Consider the following 19,828-nt stretch of genomic DNA (forward strand, 5'->3'; position numbering starts at 1 on the left):
ACATTGGCCTTCCAAACACCCTGGGGATAGTCCTGGAGGCGCCTGAGCACTGCTCTGTCATCAGGCTCGTACATTGAACTAACTGTCAGCCAGGAGGACTAAGTGTTGCTGAGTGCCCTGGGAGTCCCTGACATTTCTTGGGTGATGCCCCCCCAGATAAATAACTTGAATAGCCTTATTTCTCACTTGAAATAATTAGTAACTAGGGTTTTTTTTTTAAGGTAATATAAAAATTAGGGTACTGTATCTTCCAAGGTTCAAATACAAGGATTTAGGTCAATGATATATTTAGAATTACTCTGAAATGTAAGGTACCAGATTAAAAATCTTTATGCATCACTACCTTCTATCAAGGCTTCTTTAAACTTGTTCTGCTTGAGACCCCTTTTCTCCTGAGAAATGTTTATATGATCCTGATTACATAAAATAGGTATACAAATAAAACATTTAGTGACAACAAACAACTTTTTTTGGGGGGGCACACCCAATGATGCCCAGGAGTTAGTTACTCCTGGCTCTGCCGTCAGGAATTACTCCTGGGGGTGCTCGTGGGACTATATGGGATGTTGGGGATGAAACCCAGGTCAACCGTGTGCCAGGCGAATGCCTTATCCACTGTACTATCATTCTGGCCCCTAAATAATAATTTTTAAAAGCAAATTATTATCAACCATTATTCTATCTTAAGGGTCTTGATTATCTTTTTTTTTTTTTTTTTTGCTTTTTGGGTCACACCCAGCAATGCACAGGGGTTACTCCTGGTTCTACACTCAGGAATTACCCCTGGCGGTGCTCAGGGGACCATATGGGATGCTGGGATTCGAACCTGGGTCAGCCTGGGTCGGCCGCGTGCAAGGCAAGCGCCCTACCCGCTGTGCTATTGCTCCAGCCCCTCTTGATTATCTTTTAAAGTTGTGCTTTTATTCCTTATTAAGAGCTCATAGTATACCTGTACTATTAGGCAAGTAATAATATTTCCTTTAAAAAATATAGGAAGTTAGAGCCAGGGAGTGATCCCATACACCATAGTGAAAGAGAAAATAATACTCAAACAAATTTTAAGTTCTTAGTTTAAGATTTAATCTAGAACTTGAATTCAGGTTTTACTCTGTCAGTCTTTACTGCTTGGTATGTAAGTAGAAATTCAACCACTAATTATTATTTTGTAGGATTTATAATATTATGTCAGCTATATACATGACCTTTCAGTCCTCAATGTAAGTTAAGATTATTTTCCTCCTTTAACCTTTAATTTTTATTTATTAAACCAAGTAGGCTTGATAGGACTATGTTATTTTAGATTGAGTATTAGGTATATTTATAATATTTAATAAGCATCACAGGAGCTTATCTATTTCATTAATATATGAAGCCATAATATTTGTATCAGCTTGCCATGAATATCTGATTCTTTGAAAACCTTCATTGCATTCTTAAATAATTTGAATATTGTTATGAAATTCTTTGTAGAATGAAATCAGTCTTTCAAATTCCCTGTTTAGGCCTTTAAAGCAAAAGTATTTGGTCTTCTGCCAGCTTTCAGCACAGGTGTCTTTGCCTAAGCACTGATCTATTCAAAGGGTTATGATTAGCCATTAGCAATGGCATCAGGACTGTGTTATAAACAGCTTCAACTTTACTTTCTTGTAATGGTTTTTGTTTTGATCAGAAATTGTGTTCTTAGAATTTCTAATAATACAATAGTAGTAGCAAAGGAAGCTTAATGTTCCCTTTTTACTAACCAAAGAAAGCTTTTAAAAAAAATTTTATTTTAGGCACTGTGACTTACAGTACTGCTTATGGTAGGGTTTCATGCATAAAACACTTCCAGCCCTACATCCTTCACTAGCGTGTCCGCTTCCCTCCACCACTATCCCAGTGTCCTCCCCAACCCCCATTCCCTACTGTGGTAAGTTTCCTATTGAAGACCACCAGTTCTCAGATAAAAATTTCTTAACTCCAGGTCATAGCCATAGTACATTGGGTAGGTGCTTGCTTTGAGTGCACCAACCTTGGTTTTCTATCCCCAGCACCCCATGTAGTCCCCGGAGCACTGCCAGGAGTGATTCATGAGTGTAGAGCCAGGAGTAAGCCCTGAGCACTGCAGGGTACAGCCCCAAAACAAAAACAAACATATAAAGCTTTCTTAACTCCAGTAAAAAAGGAAGGTGCTTTGCTGTAATTCACAACTTCTGCTAGTAAGACAATAGACACAAGCCTACAAAAAATTTCTTAATTTCAGTGAAATAAGAAGATGCTTTGCTTTAATTCACAGCTTCTTGCTAGTAAGACAATCAATACATAGTCCTTAGGTGTGTGCTTACATCTGGTTTCCTATCTTAACAGAAAGAATTTTTTTCCTGTAAATCTCTACTGCATTGCTACTATCAGGTCTCCTATGTCTCTGACTCAAGTTTTCCTTGTTTCCCAATTCTGTTTTTTACATGATCTTTAGAGTATTTTTCCATGATTATGAACCCCTTAAAAATATTGAGTCTTGGGGGCTGGAGCAATAGCACAGTGTTTGCCTTGCATTCGGCTGACCTGGGTTCAATTCCCAGCATCCCATATGGTCCCCTGAGCACTGCCAGGAGTAATTCCTAAGTTGCATGAGCCAGGAGTAACCCTGAGCATCGCCGATGTGACCCAAAAAGCAAAATAAATCAAAATAAAATAAATTAAAATTAAAAAAAATATTGAGTCTTTTGGGGACAGACAAATGTTATGGCAGGTAAGGTGCATGCCTTTATATAGCTGACTCAGGTTCAGTCCCTGGTACTACAGTTGGTACCTGAGCACTGCTGGATGTGGACTAAAAACACACAAAAGGTCTTGTTACTATTTTTTTCCTCTATTTTTGGGAAGCAAGATAGATGGGTTTTGGGGGCATTGTTTTGTTTTTTTAATTAAAACTTACTTAGAAAGATGTGAGGGGAAGGAAAGAGAGAAGTACATATTGAGAGAGAATACCGGCTTCTCCAGAGTGGAAATAAGCAAGCAAAGAAACATAGAGGCAAGCAAACAAGGTGTGTGTTTAAGAGAGAACATGGGCTTGAAGCACAAGCCAAAAGTCTAGTTTTTTTTTAACAGAGCTAGAGGACAATTTCATTTTAAAGACATGGCTTAATGAATTTATGAATGCATATTTTAAATATATGTGAATATATAAATTGAAAGCCAACATTTAAATATTTTATTTGTTAAGTTAGTTTGCCTTTTTTTAACTCTGTGAATCTGCGTTATAATTACAATAAATGCTAACTATCTGTTTTGTTTTTTAAGGTACCAGTATTTTTTGCAAATAAAGCAAGACATTCTTACCGGAAGGTAGGACATTTTAAATTTTAGTAAGGGCTTTTTAAAATACTTTAAATTCTGTATCAAGTAATTAGTGACTATTGTAAATAAATTATCTGTTGAGCAATGATTATATGCAGCATGAATTGCTTTTATCAGATAAGTAATCTAAACTCATTATTTTATTATTTTTTGGATTTATTGCAAGTTTTGAGAGTTTATTTTATATAAGTATATAAGTCTCATAAAAACTTGACATGTCAAAAGTATAATATAAATTATACTATTTCTGAAATTACTATTTAACTTTGGGCTATATATATATATTTTTTTTTTTTTCCAGATTACCCTGTCCTTATAATACCGCTGCCCTTTTGGCTTCATTTGCTGTTCAGTGTAAGTATCAACATTTTGGTGATAAATGTCATATGATTGCATTGTCTTCGTGGCTAGTCCCTTGCTGTTAATATATGTCCCCTTTGAACATATCTCACCAGGCAGGAAAATGTGACTGCTGAGGGGAAAAAAATGAAATATCCTAATTTCCTGATTAAAAGTTTCTTCAGTTTCTGAAAAAAAAAATTCTGAAGTAGTTTGAGACTAAAAGGATGCTGAATTCATTGTTGTAACTTGCTTAAACTATAATTTCAATAAATGCTGTCATGTTAGTAAAAATGGGAACATTAGAAATATGAATGATTTCCCTTCAGAAATATTCCCCCTTCCTTCCTTTGTTTTGTTGTCTTTGCTGCAGTGATTGGAGGTTGCCTACTTGGTTGTAGTGCTGGGTGTAACATACCACGGGGAATTGAACTTTGTACTAAAATCCAATATAGGGTTTATCAAACTGACAGAGTTTTGAACAGCATCTCTGGGCCTATTTCTAGAATGTAATGCGTACTAGCTGAATAAATGTGGTGCCAGAGAGACAGTACAGGTATTAAGGCGCTTGCCTTACATACATTCGACCCTGGTTTATCCCTAGTACCACATATGGTCCTGGATACTGCCAGCAGTGAGCCCTGAGTACCACCGGCTCAAACTTGTCCCCATCCCCTACTGCCAAAACTGAAGAGTGGGAAAGAGGTCAAAGGGCTAGTTAGTATACATGATATGTGTGCAAGAGGCCTGGGTTTAAGTGTGACTATTTTCCTTCCACTTACTAGCTGAACTTGGAGACTACATTCAGTCAGAGAACTTGCCAGGCTACCTCTCAGATTATTCTTTCATTCCTAATCAACCTCAAGATTTTGAAAAAGAAATTGCAAAATTACATCAGCAACATACGTAAGAATTTATTTACTTATCTGCTTATTTGGTAAAACTTTTGTTTTTGTTATTTTTTTAAACTGGTGACTTCTATAAGACATCTAATAAAGGAACAGCAGAAATTTAAAAACAAATTGGTTTAGATTGTTAAATAAGAGGAAACAGTCCTTATTTAATTAGGCTAGGAATATCTGGTGGATCTTTCAATGGCTTCTTTTAAGTTATTTCCATTGTTATTGTTGTATTTACTTAATGTAGAAGTTACTATTATAGAAAGTTGATTGATATGAAAAAGTATGCTAAAATATCTTTGCTTCTTACATGGATTTATGAAGCTTGTTTTAATTTCTCTTAAGAACCATAAGCTTTACATAGATAAATTCATTTGTTACTATAAAGGGTTGCTAATTTTTTAATGAATTTTTTAGAATGTTAATAGTATATACAGTTAATAATATAGATAGAATGTTAGTAATATATATAGATCACTATATGTAAGTGAGTTCATTTTTAGTTTTTGTGTAAATTGACTTCTTTTTAGTAATGAACCAAAGGGGGGAGAGGAGCTTTATGTAATACTAAGTTAGCAATTTTTAAAATAGTAATTTATTTTCATTTATTACAATATTTAACATTAATATTTTGTGAATTTTTTTAAGAAGTGAACTATTGCTTTGATTCAAAAGTATTGTTTATGAATTCAAAGGTCAATTTTTCCTTTAAATACAATTTCGAATAGTTTGAAGTAATTAAGGCATAGCTTTATATTAGCCTAGAGTTTATGAAATGAGATCTGATTGGAAATTTTGATTCAAATTGCTCTGTCTTTGTGTCTGTCTTTTTTAAACAATTTTTTTTAATTGAAGGAAATGGAGGTAATCAACTTCTAGAGTTACCATAAGTATTACGATAGTTCCTAGTACTTTGTAAAAAAAGTGGAAAATCTATCTTATTAGTAAGGCAACTTCATTTCACTCATAGATCTAAAACACATTGATAAATGATAGTATAGCGGCTATATTCGTATAACCCATGAACAAAAATAATTTGTACTTTTTGTTGTTGTTAAGGGTGTGTGTAGGGGGAGGGTGTACCACACTGGTAATTGCTGAGGAACTTCCGTCACAGTTAGTGTTCAGGGGTAATTGCTGGTGGTGCCCTGAGGACCATGTGCTACCAAGGATTAAACACAGTCCTTCCACATGCAAAGCAAGCACTCCATCCCCCTGAGCCATATAACCCTGGCCATGTGCTTTTTTTTTTCCCCATTTTTTTTAGTTGTAAGCAACCTGAGTTCTATTGGAATTGCCTGGTTTTATACAAGCATAGAAAGGTCATCTAAAGGTCTTTTTTTAAATAATTTTAAAATTTTACTTATTCTATTGAATCACTGTGAGATAACACCCGTCACCCTGACCCCCACCCCCACATGTGTTTTAAACAGTTAAAAAGAATCAAAAGAATACATTTTGTATCACATGAGATTCCAGTTTCGGTTTCCATACATGAATACTTATTGAAACAGATTTCCTCACTCATCTCCATATTACCTGTGACCTCTTTCACATAAGAAAAACATTTGCACCAGAGACAGAATGTCCTGAAGGCCTGCAGTGTGACTCGAGCTAAAATAAATGAGAATCCTAATAAGTTGACCTAATGTAAGGAGGTATCTTGGTCTGTTGATAATGAAAATATTACACATGGCATATCAAACCAAAGGTTTAAAATAGACCAAATCTATGACGGGGCCACTCTTAGGGATGTGCAGATGAGAGTTCAGTACTCAGACCCCTGTTGTTCAGAACTACCAGGGCCATCTAGTGGGATTTGGTGTTGGTGCAGGGGGACCTTCCAGGCCCCTGCACAGCAGTGCTCTGGGGCCATGTGCTACTTGGGATTAAATTTAGGGCCTTGGGCGTGTAAGCATATGCCTTTGAGCCTTGACTATATTCCCAGCCCCTACTACTGCATACTGTAGTTCAACCGAAATAAAATTACTCTGCTACAGTGATTTAGAAGATTGATGCTCAATTTCCGTCTTAACTGAGAATCAGTACCTGCTTATACACCATACAGTGTGCTCTGCTCTGGAGGCTGCCTCAGAACTTGTAGCACCTTTCAGAAGCGCCCTGTGTGATTTAAATGCAGATATAGTACATTGACCAAATATTTCAAAACAACTTTTAAAATTTATGACTAGAAACATATGACTTTGTAACAATTGCAAGAACCACTAGGAGAGGTTTAAAATCGCATGAAGTTTTCTATTTCTGGAAGATATATTTTACCAAAAATAAGTTTCCAAAGAAGCTGTTATATAAAACTAAGAAGAGTTATAGTACATGAGGTTTTATAGAATTAGAATGCTAAAACTTTTGCAGATAAATAGCACTTTTCTAAGCTGTCCATATTTGTGATTAATACAGTTTTTAATCTTTTGATGTTTGTATAGAGGCTTATCTCCTGCAGAAGCTGAATTTAATTACCTGAACACAGCACGTACCTTAGAACTCTATGGAGTTGAATTCCACTATGCAAGAGTAAGTGAACAGCATTTGCTACTTTGATGTTGTTTAGTTAGGCTCCATTACTCGGCATGGATTTTTTTTTAATGCCCTGCGAGAATTAGGCAAGAAATGAAATAGCTGCAATTAGCATTTTCTGAGTATAACTTCACACTTATAATTTAATACATGATAAGGATGGTGTAAGTCATTTTTTCATGTTTTTCAAGGTGGTATTTTGTGTAATGTAGAAAATTTTTTGCCTATAATAATAGTTCTTTTAAATTTTTTTTCTTATGTTCCTTCTTATCTGTATCAGAACTCATACAGAACAATAAATTCTGGGTAACAAAAGAGGATAATCATTCTTGTACTGCTCTCAAACTCTTTGTCCACACATTAGACAGACACCTACACTGGTGCTTAGAATTTTTATATTCCAAAATAGTGTGCTAGGAAAAGTCATTTTGAATATACCTAATTTCTATAATTCTTATCATAAAATCTTAATCATAATCTCATTTCAGTGAAGCCTATTGTTGTACTTTTTCCATTACATAGTGATCATTGACTTCTGCACACTTTCATTCTGTCAACCCTTACTATCTCCAAAAAATTTTCTTTCTTCCAGAAGTATATCTCTGTGATATACCTTCATGTATCTTTACCTAGGTTCTTCCTAGTGACTTTTTAAATAAGAGGTTATACTCTTCTAGCAGTTTCTAGAGTACTACCATTATAACTGATAAAAAAAATAATTAAAGATAACTATCAGTTAAGTTAGTGATGAGGTTTTGAGATTTGTAGTTCAGAATCCCCAAGTCTGGTAAGGATGGTGGTTGGAAGTAGGGCTGAAGTATTTTATAGATAGTGTTTTGTCTCATTTTGTTTCTGGGGCCTTCAAGTGATGCTCAAGGCCCAAACTCTCCTTGTGATTCTCTAGAGTCAGCCTGTGGTTCAGTGTGGTTCATTGTGGGCGCTTAGGATGCTTCGTTGCAGTGGGCTATGATGGTTCTTGGGGGCTTCCAAGGATGAAACTAGGATTGGCTGCATGGATGGCCAACACCATCTCTCCAGCTCTGTACTTATTGTTACTTAAAAAAAAAAAAAATTCTATACAGACTTACTTGTTAAAAAACAGATTGTGGTTTGAGAACTCAAAAGGTTTTTTTTATCATTTAGGACCTTACCTGGACATGATTTGAGAGAGGAAGAGTAGATCTTATGTTTCACCAGTCATTTATAACAACACTTGACTTTCCTCACATGATAGTTTATGGTAATCCTGAATATTTGTGACATGAAGTGTGTTTGTCTGACTTCGTTTAAAATGTGTTGGTAAATCTCTCTTAAATTTTTTGCTTTTTCTTTAAAATGTTCTCTTCACCCACCTTTTCTCTTTAAGTAGGGGCTATTTAAACCTTGAGGCTCTTTTTTCTTGCTGTTATAATAAGATTTTCTACTAACGGAAATTTAAATATTTGAACTAAACTAAGATCAACAATAAAAATAACCTTTAAATTGTTATTTTATCATTAAAGGTTTTCTAAAGGTAGTTTAGGTGACTATGATATCAGTAACTCCTATTGATGAAATACAGTGTTGAACTTTCTTGTTTTAGTGACATTACGGGATTTAATACATAATTAGCTATGTTGTTACTTAGGTAACATGTTATTGTCTAATTATTAAATTATAAAACAGAAAGCCACAATTTGGTATGAAGAATACCAAATTAAAGGAATTACATTTTAGATGGTCAAGGTTCTTTAGAAACATATATTCTACAATCAAAATAAAAGGCAGGAAAGGGTTTTTGAGCTGTATGTGGAAAGAAAAAGTGCAGATATTTAATATGTGAGGGGAAATGTTGCAGCCTCAGGAATAAAAAGTAAAGGGAGTAGATATATAAATAAATTTTAATTGACTATCACAAAAAAGAACATTTTGAGGTAGTATTTTATTTTTCGGAGAAATATAAAATATTTTCTTTCTGCCTCAGGAAGTAGGTTGGGAAAAGTCAGAATAGAACCAAGTTACAATAGTCTGCATGATGCAGAAACTGAGCATTCATTGAGGTTGGTATGTTATGTACCTTGCACAGTGATTATGCTCCGGATTACTCAGTGAACAAATCATTATTACTGCTTTTGTAGCATTCACAGGATGGGAGGCAGGCAAGGGAAATGGATCATTAAATAAAGTCTCATTTTAACTCAGTCATTTCATTTTTTAAAAAAATTTGGTTTTCACTGTAAGGCCAGCAGTATGATGGCCTACAATGAAGGAACATGACTTCGTTGAGAAAATACAAACATTTAGTATATCTAGAAGATTATAAGAATCAGAGAAGGGAGAATTCTATTGAATTAAGGAACCACAACCTCAGAATAAAATGAAAAGAAAAATTTGCAGGAGCAAGTAGGGGATTTTTTTTTTTATAAAGCATGTAATGTATGAGTTTTTTCTCCCTTTTCTCATTCTTGTTTTAACACGTGCAGATGCAGGTAACCCCGACCCCACTATTCATTACTCCATAAAAACATCACTCATGGTACCACTTTAGATCCAGCCTTCTTGCTTAGACCCTTGCAGCCATGGTCTGTTCTCTAACTCTATTCTTTTGTCGATATAACTAGGATTCTTTTGAGTGTGATTAGTTTATCCAGTCACTGTATGTTTAAATTATTCACTCATTACTGAATGTAATTCCATTATTTGAATATATTCTATTTTATTTTATCCTTTCACCCATTGAAGGGCTTCATGAATTATTCCCAGTTTTTGTTTTGTCTTATTAATACATCTCTTATAAACATTTATATACTGTTTTTTTTAATATGGGCACATATTTATACCCAGATGTGAATTTAAGTTCTTATTTCTGTAAACATTCCAGAGTGTGTTTGCTGGGTCATAGAGTAAGTATCTATTTGGCTATAAAGGAAAAGGATTTTTGGGTGACTGAACCACTTTATACCCTATCAGCAATATTTTGCAGGCTCCAGTGGTTTTACATCCTTTTTATCATGCACTAGATATTTTGTTTTGCTTTTTTTCCCATTAGCTTTGTAATAGTTGTGTTTTATCTCACCATAGTTTTATCTTACACTTCCCTAGTGACCAATGATATTTAACATCACATCTTTAATAAATGTCTATTCCTTTGTTTTGTTTCTTAAGTTTTTTCATGAGCTTACGTTTTGAAACCTCTTCATAAATTCTAGATGCACAGGGTCTTTTATAATTGTTGTTAGATATGTGATTTGCAAATATTTTCTCATTTTCTTTGAGTTTCACTTCTTAATCTTTTAACAATGACTCTCACAGAACAGAAGTAAGTGGTAACCTCTAAAGTTCCTATTGAGTCACTAATGAACCCATTTCCAACTATTTCAGGGTACACAGTGATTTTCAAAAATAACACAATTTGGGGGGGCTGGATAGCCAAATGGGTACGGCGTTTGTCTTGCACATAGCCAACCTGAGTTTGATCCTTGAGCATAATGCCAGGATTAAGCCCTGAGCACTACTGAGTGTGGCCCCCAAACCAAGAATGAATGAATGAATGCATGAATGAATGAATGAATGAATGAATAAATAAAATACTTTCTGACCATGGTGTAGTTGAACTAAAAATAATAACAGAGGGGAAGCTTTTTAAATTTGCAAACTAAGAATAAATTTCTAAACAAGTTTAGTATAATTATTTCTACCCAGTACTGTGTGCCTTTCTCTCAGACACTTATATAGTAAGAATGACAAGTAATATTTCTAAGTTGTGATTAGGATAATTCATGAACTAATAAATATCAAAGTAAACTTTAAAATATAAAACAATTTGAACATATTAAATTAATTCCTGGAAACGTAAATGCTAACTTTAATTTGGGGAGGGTAGGTTGGAGTATGCCAAGCAGTTCTCAGGGGATCTAGGGGCTCCTCCCAGTGACGCTTGCCAATCTGACAGTGATTTATTGCTAGGATAGAATTTCTGATCTCTTAAAATGGAAAAATCTCTATCGTGAAAATAATTGCTAAGCTAATGTGTTTTAACTTATTAAATGAATAATTTGAGGACTCTATCAGTTCAGCTAGATAATTGATATTTATTATATGGTTAGAAAAATAGAATATAATAGAGATGTAAGGTATTTATTCTGTGAATTCTCAAGCTCAGTCTCCTTTATAAGGATGTTAATATAATGTGTACTCTCTTTATTTGCCTAAGAAACTGTTTTCTGGTTACCTAAATGTAAATATAATCACAGAAGACTTAACTTAGGTTTTCTAAGGTGTGCACGACGTTCTGAATTAACCCTAAGGCAATTCTACCTAAGTTTTAGGCTTAATGTAAATATCTTATTTCCATAGGTATTTGTAATAATGATGAAGATAATTCTACTGAAAAATAACTTTTGCCCTTCAGAGTTTCAAGAAAAGGAAAGCTTAATGCTACTATTTTGATTATTCATTCATTCAGTGAATATTTATTGAGCACCTTCTATGTTTCAAGTCCTGTTTATAGACATCGTGGATACAGCAGTGAGTAAAGTAGATAAAATCCAACCCTCGTAAAGCTTGCATTCTGGTGAGCAAGACAGATTAGAAATGAGTATATTAGACACTGAGTGTGGACTTCCTGAGAAAATAAAAAAACATTCTGTACTTACAGATATTAGGATATCTGTCATCTCTGAAAAGAGATGTTATTAGTAAGAGACTCATAGGGAGCATTCTGTGTGTGTGTGTGTGTGTGTGTGTGTGTGTAAAAATTTGAGTTGTAAGAATTGTCATTTTACTATATATAGTTATAATATTCCATTTTCTTACCATTAATTAAATAGGGAATAGGTTGAGGATAGTAGATGCTATGGGGAAAATTAAGCTAAAGGGGTTTTAAAAAAACATAATCAACCTGATAAGAAAAATGGACCTGAAGGAATTTTGAAGATACTTTGTGTGAGACTGTTCCAAGCAGAGGAGAGAGCAATGAAAGGTCCTGAAATTATGTGTTAAGTAGTTCGAGGAACTGTGGAGAGATTAATATGATTGGTGCTATGAGAGAGGAGAGGAGTATTGATTCAGGAGGGTAAAGTGCATCTGCTTTATGAGACATTTCTAAGGGCTTTGGTTTTTAATTATAAGCAAGACCATTAGAAGATTTGAGGAAATAAGAAAAGTGGTATGGTTTACATTTTGAAAGTTACTTTTGCCTTAAGAAGCACTTCAAGTGAAGACTAAAGCAGGTGGGACATTTATTTGCCTTCCATGAGGCCAACCTGCATTTGATTTCCAGCACCCTAGATGGTCCCCTAAGCAGAAACAGTAAGCTCTGAACACAGCTGGGTGTGGCCTCCCCACCCCCACCCATCAAAAATAAAGACAAATGATGCACAGACTGCAATCTCTAATCTAAAGTTAGGTACAATTTAATAAATTCCAAAATAAAAGTGAAACTATGAAATTTCCTAACACTTGATGTTATTTATTTTTATTTACACAGCATAATTTATAAGCTTTTTACAGTAGGGTTTCATGTATAACAATGTTCTCAACTCTAATCCCACCACTTTGTGATCCCTATCTCTCCACCAGTGACCCCCAGGGGCCCTCCCATCTCCACCATGACTTATTGACAGATACAGTTTTTTAAAACTTTTTAAAAATTGAGGTTCTGTGATTTATAATACTGTTAATGATAGTTTTCTGTGCACTTAATCGCAACACTGCACCCGTCACCAATGTACCAACTTTCCTCCCACAAGAACCTTAACCCCCTTTTCAAAACCCTAACTCACAAACTCAGTTGTGTGGATCAGTTCTCCTGTTGTATTGCCTTTGGCCCCTTGTCAGTACCTTACTGTGTTCTTTTAAGTCCCACAGATGAGAGAGATCATTCTGTCTCTCCGTTTCCTTCTGACTGATTTCACTTAGCATGATATTACTAGTTTTATCTGTGTTGTAGCAAGTTGCATGATTTTGTTCTTTCTTATACCTGAATAGCATGCCATTGTGTGGGTATATCACAAGTTCTTGGTCCATTTATCCATAGTGGGGCATTTGGGTTGTTTCCATAGCTTGGTTATTATTCTAAGTGCTATGATAGAAATAGGTATGTGTATATCTTTCCAAATGAATTTTTGTGTTTGGGAGATAGACGCCAAGAACTTATACGGCTGTGTTGTATGGGAGATCTATTTCTATTTTGGAGGGGAGGGCGGGAATCTCCATATTGCTTTCTGTAGAGGCTGGACCAAATGACATTCCCATCAACAGTGGAAAAGGGTTCCTTTCTCACCACAACCATGCCAACATTGGCTGTTTCTAGACTTTGAAATGTGCCATTCTCACTGACACAAAATCGTTATCTCAGTTGTGTGTGTGTGTGTGTGTGTGTATTTAATTGAGGCACCATGATTTACTAACTTATTTATGATTATTTCAGGCACACGGTTGTTACAATATCAGTCCCTTCACTAGTGGCCTCTTCCCTCCACCAGTGTCCCCATTTTCCTTCATGCCCCCAGCCTGTCTCTATGACAGACATCTTTCTTTTCTTTCCCCCCCCTTTAGGCATTCTGGTTTATAGTACTGTTACTGATATGGTTTCATGTAGAACCACTTTACTATCTTCAGTACCCCCTCTTACTCCTGATGAGGTATTCTACCGTTGTCATAATATTCTGCTCCCTATCTTAGCCATCCCCTCTTCCCCCAAACCCCACACCACCAAAGTGCATGTTTCCTACATTTCCCTAATCATGTAACAATAAGCACTTTTTCATATGTCTGTTGACCATCTCTATATATTCTTTGACTAACACTAAATTAGCAGAGTATTTTAAAATCAATATCAATTAAAATATTCTGCTAAAAATATTCTGCTAATTTTCAGGGGGGCCTAGAAGGTAGAGGCTTATTAAAACCCTAGCATTAAAGATAATAATATCTATTTTTATATTCCAAGTTATATAAGCTAAGGGACATGTTATATATCTCCAAAACAATATAACAATACAGTTTGAATCTGAGATTTAAGGAGCAGACATCTTGTTTTCAAAATCTTAAGTTTTACTCAGTACTGAGGTTAAAATCTTAATAAAGAAAGGGGAAAGGGAGACTTCCTCATTTTAATTGTTTACTTGAATCAAGAAGTCTCATGTCCTTTTTTGGTTTTGAATTTAGTTTTTGGATCACACCAGGCGAGGAACAGGGGTTTCTCCTGGCTCTGCACTTAGGAATTAATCCTGGCAGTGCTCAGGGGACCATATGGGGTGCCAGGGATTGAACCCAAGTCAGCTGTGTGCAAGGCAAATGCCCTACCTGCTGTTCTATCACTCCAGCCCAGTCCAGTGTCCTTGAGATAAGAACAAGGAAGGAAGGAAGGACGGAAGGAAGGAAGGAAGGAAGGAAGGAAGGAAGGAAGGAAGGAAGGAAGGAAGGAAGGAAGGAAGGAAGGAAGGAAGGAAGGGAAGGAAGGAAATTTTACAAGGGAAGATTGTTGCTTTATTATGCCTAGTTCTCTGTTCATCAGGTATAAATTTTGCATTTCTTGAAACACCAAAATGTTTGAATAATGGTTCATTATAACCCTAAAGTTCTACCAGTTGTTAACACTCTCTATTTATTAAAATATAACATTATCTGTTGTTGAAAGGTAACAATATCTGCTATTTTGAACGTATTTGAAAGTGCATTAAGGAAAGAGACCAGCTAAAAGATTATTACAGTGATCCAGTTGAAAGATTATGGTGAAAGAAATCATATTTAGCGTGTGTATACACTCACACACACACACACACACACATTTGTTTATTTTATTTGCAGGGCTATCCCCAGCAGTGCTCAGGGCTTACTCCTGGCTCTGTTCTCAGGTATCACTTCTCGGGGACTGTATGAAGTGCCAGGGATAGAACCTGGGTCAACCATATGCATTTCCTAAAGCACCCTACCCACTGGACTATTGCTTCGACCCCATATTTAGTATATATTTTGATTATAAAAGGACCTTCATTTACTGATGTAAAAAAAAGGGATTTAGTGATGATTCCTAGGTTTGGGGTTGAATAGCTGAGAGGATGGGAGTAGTCATTGATTAAATTGGGAAAGACCAATAATTAACAGGTTTGTGGGCTGCTGGATTGGGAATATCTTAAAACACATTAAAGTTTAAAACATTTGTCCACATGAGAAGGCTAGTCAATTCAGTATATGGAACTAGAATTCAGAGAGAGATTTAGAGTAGAAATACATATTTAAAAATTGTCAGTTTATAGATAATTTTTAAAGCCAGGAACTCAGAGCACTAAGGCAGCAGATCTAGTAGAAATTGAGGAGGTCAGAGTAGTGTTATCTTCATTATACAAATAAGAAAAATAAGACAGATAAGTTATTTAACATATGATGTCTGTTTCTGAATTAAGCAATATATAACTTCTTCAAGAAACAATGAAATATTTTGGAAATATAGTCCCTAAAAAAATTGTCAGAATGAAGCTTACATATGACTTTTGGTTTTTGCCCCAGAATATTTAAATCACAGTGATTTTTTTCCCCCCACTGTTCTGTTGTATTCTTTAACTCAGCATAGGCCTTTTTTTGACGGGGAGAGAGGTGTGGTGAAAGCACACATGGCAATGCTCAGGGTTTGCTCCTTACTCTTTGCTCAATTATTACTCCTAGCAGTGCTTTGGAAACCATATGTGGTGACATGAATTGAACTCAGGTTTGATACATGCAATGTAAGCGCCTTACCTGGTGTACATTTCTCCAGACATTAACTCTTTAATAATATTGTTATTGGTATCAGGCATCTTTATGAAAGCATCTATAGATCACACTTATATTTATTTTCACTGAATAATTTGAAGTCACATACTCTATTAGGCATATATAAGGCACACAGAAACTTTGAAGTCAGTTTCATAATAAGTCTAACTTTATACCCGATTACATTAAGAATACAGAAATGAGGACCAGAGAGATAATCTGGAAGTTAAGGCTCATGCCTTGCATGTAACCAGTCCCACTTTCATTCCAAGCATACCACCCCAAGAATACCAGGGCAACAAGAGTAACCCGAAGCACCCTGGGGGTCGAAGCACTTCGTCCTTGGAATTGCACTGAATTGCTTCTGGGCCTCCTGAGCTTTGCTGGGAACCCCTTCACTGTCACCAAATATATAAACAAAATTTTACTCTTTCAAATCTCTTTATTTAAAAAATTCTTATTATAGTTTAGGCAACTTGGTACAAGTAATGTTAATGGTTTTGATGTATAAAGTTGCTGCAAGTTCACTTCCACCAAAGTGCTCAGTAACCTCTGCCATTGTCCTTAAGACATCACTAGTCCCTTCTTCATCCGTCCCGCCCCCATTTCACTCCTCCCCACTGCTTGGTAACCTCAGTTTCGTAATTAAAGGCCATGGGTTCGTTATCATTTGGTTCCATTTCCTTGTTTTGAGAAACTCTTAAAACTATAGACATCCCACAAATAACTTGTCTAAATTCTTAATGTGATTAGAATAATTAGAACATTTTGTAGTTACAATAACTTGACTGCTTTGAATAATTTTAATATAGTTAGAAATCTAGGAAAAACAAAACATTTGACAGGACAAATAAAGCCAACCAGTATTATGAACAAATACTTCTCTTTCCTAACTTAAAGTATAACAATGAAAACAAAGATACTAATTTTATCAGATTAGCAAAAATTGATAAAAGATTTAAAATTAATGATGCTGAAGAAATAGAAGAGTGGTTAAAGCACTTGCCTGCCTTGTGTGTGGTCACTCCTAGTTCAGCTACATAGTCCCAGGAACACTGCCAGAAGTGATTGATTCCTGAGCACAGAGCCAGTGATCCAAGGAGCACTGCTTGACATGCCTTCCCTGCAAGTAGAACCAAAAGATTTACACTTACCCATCATTTGTCAGTATGAAAAGTGAGCATTCTGATCATTGTTGAAATATAACTTGTTCAAACACTTTTGGAGTACAAATCTTAATGTGATCGTTTCTATTTCTCAGATTCTATTCTGTATATATTCTAAGGGTATTTTAAAAGGGTGTACAAGGAGTTTAATTACAGCATTGTTCATAATACTGAAAAATTAGAAACAGTTTTTGTTTTTGTAATTTATTTTTTTAGTTAGTGAGTCACTGTGAGGGTACAGTTACAGATTTACCCATCTTCGTGCTTGTGTTTCCCTCATACAATGTTCGGGCACCCATCCCTCCACCAGTGTCCATTCTCCACCACCAATGAACCCAGTATCCCTCCCACCCTCCAATGCCATCCCCCCCACCTACCCCACTCTGCCTCTGTGGCAGGGCATTCCATTTTGTTCTTTCTCTCTCCTTTTGGGTATTGTGGCTTGCGATAGGGGTATTGAGTGGCCATCGTTTCAGTCTCTTCTACTTTCCGCACGCATCTTTCTTCCCGCTCGGGATCTCCAACCACATTTTACTAGGTGTTCCCTTCTCTATCCGGGCTGCCTTTCCCCCCAGCATGTGAGGCCAGCTTCCAAGCCATGGAGCCAACCTCCTTGTATTATATACTACTATTCTTGGGTGTTAGTCTCCTACTCTGTTGTTTTATATTCTACAGATGAGTGCAATCTTTCTATGTCTGTCCCGCTCTTTCTGACTCATTTAACTTAGCATGATACTTTCCATGTTGATCCACTTATATGCAAAGTTCATGACTTCATCTTTTCTAACAGCTGCATAGTATTCCCTTGTATAGATGTACCAAAGTTTCTTTAACCAGTCATCTGTTCTTGGGCACTCGGGTTTTTTGCAGATTCTGGCTATTGTAAACAGTGCCGCGATGAACATGTAAGTGCAGATGTCATTTCAACTATACTTTTTTGTTTCTCCGGGATAAATTCCCAGAAGTGGTATTGCTGGATCAGATGGAAGCTCAATTTCTAATTTTTTGAGAAGCATCCATATTGTTTTCCAAAAGGGCTGAACCAGTTAGCATTCCCACCAGCAGTGTAGAAGGGTCCCTTTCTCCCCACATTCCCTCCAACAGTGGTTGCTTTTGTTCTTTTGGATGTGTGCCATTCTCTGTGGTGTGAGGTGGTATCTCATGGTTGTTTTGATCTGCATCATCCCTGATGATTAGTGATGCAGAGCATTTTTTCATGTGCCTTTTGGCCATTCGTATCTCTTCCTTAGAAAAGTTTCTGTTCATTTCTAAATTAAGTTTTAAGTGAAGGAAAAGCATGCAGAAGGCCCAGGTACAACCCCTACACCCTGTAGTCCCCGAGCAGTCCAGGGCAATCTCCTAGCACAGAGCCAGGAGTAGCCCCCGAGTACCATTAGGTGGTAGAGTCCCCCCTGAAAAAAAAAAAAGAAGGAAGAATAAAAACCCAAACTGGAAAGAGTTATGAAATAGAATAAAATTTTTTTTGAGATAGGTAGCTGTCGGGGTCCTGGCCAGTCGACCCCGGCACACTGGCGTATGATCCCCCTGGTCGCCAGACTTACCTCCCTATAGGAGAGGGAGTGGGAAGGGGAAGAGCCTCTGTCCTGACCCTCCATGCACCCACGGACTCCCGCTGCCACCAAGAAAACCACGTAGGGGGTGTGGAGGGGGGAAGCTGATGGTCAGTCAGCAGTCCATTTATTAGCTCTCACACAGGGGTTTTTATACACACATTTCAGGAGGCAATCCACATGTATCACAATTACCTTGTTATGCTCAGCACAGATGTTAATGATTTACATCTCCAGCTCTCAGGGCCAGGTGGCCAGGTGTGTTAGCTCAGGCAGATGGTAACTGTTACATTCCCTCATTTTCAACCAGAGTGCCTACTTGTGTGGAGTGCTGAAATAAGCCCCTAGGTCCCTGTAAAAAGGGCCGGCTCTTTATTTCAGGGCCAGGTGATGTAGTCCAAGTCTCAGGCCGGCTACTGAGACCCCAACAGGTAGTAGCTACAGTGGATGAGTTAGAAGTGTGTGTGTGTGTGTGTGTGTGTATACAAACACACACACACACATATATAGATTGCTACAAAATGATAAGTACAAAAGAAAAGTTGCAGAATATTATGTGTTTAGGCTCTTTGGTGCTGACCACCAAGGCCACACATGCCCTGTGGTACTTAAGGGTCCCTCGGGGCTACATTCAGCAAAGGCCCAAGTGCTGCCAGGGATTGAAAGGTTCTGTGCATGCTTTGCACCCTGACCTCTGCTATATCTCCTGGGCCCTGATTTTCACTGAAAAAAAAAAAAGTGTTAGCAGTCTTTGGTGCTTAGTCCCTGAATCCACTAACTTATTGGATGCTGCAAGTGGGAGAACTGCTAGTTCTTGTTTTCATGTATTCACCAAATAATTGTAAAAAGAGTCTGTTCCCTTCTTTGATTTTCAGCAGGTAGTTTAGTTGACATTGGGAAGTGTTGTTTGATTAATTCCTTTTATTTATTACATTTTCAAGACAATGAATTGGTTCCCTGCAATTCTAAGATGATATATAAATACTACTTTTAAATAGAACATCATTTTAAATTTATGTATTAAACATATTTGGTAGGCTTCAGTATATTGTAATTTTTTTTCTTTTTGAAAACGAAGTTCTTTCCTGCCACTTTTTTCTTTTTTCTTTTTGTTCTTTTGAGGTGGTCTTTGTAGTTTTTATGCAGTCTAATTTTTTTTAGATATTTTAGAATCATCTTGTGTATTTTCTGCCACAGACCTGGAATCAACTATTTCTTCAGAAGCCTTGATTCTTTTAAAGAAAAG

General features: G+C 36.3%; 1 protein-coding gene and 1 non-coding gene across 4 annotated transcripts in view; one reads left to right on the top strand and one right to left on the bottom strand.

Annotated features, from left to right (window-relative positions):
• Positions 1-19,828, top strand: part of PTPN4 (protein tyrosine phosphatase non-receptor type 4) — a 175,667-nt gene that overhangs the window by 79,525 nt on the left and 76,314 nt on the right. For all 3 annotated transcript variants that reach the window (XM_055119989.1, XM_055119988.1, XM_004608155.2), the window contains exons 6-9: positions 3,283-3,327; positions 3,641-3,693; positions 4,464-4,584; positions 7,022-7,109. In XM_055119989.1, the coding sequence (XP_054975964.1) occupies positions 3,283-3,327; positions 3,641-3,693; positions 4,464-4,584; positions 7,022-7,109 (307 nt within the window). The remainder of the gene's footprint in view (positions 1-3,282; positions 3,328-3,640; positions 3,694-4,463; positions 4,585-7,021; positions 7,110-19,828) is intronic.
• On the bottom strand, positions 7,369-7,497 carry LOC129400174 (small nucleolar RNA SNORA40). Its single transcript, XR_008627500.1, has one exon. It is a non-coding gene; the product is annotated as a small nucleolar RNA SNORA40 (small nucleolar RNA).

The sequence above is a fragment of the Sorex araneus genome, chromosome X, assembly GCF_027595985.1.
Source record: "Sorex araneus isolate mSorAra2 chromosome X, mSorAra2.pri, whole genome shotgun sequence".
Classification (NCBI taxonomy): domain Eukaryota; kingdom Metazoa; phylum Chordata; class Mammalia; order Eulipotyphla; family Soricidae; genus Sorex; species Sorex araneus.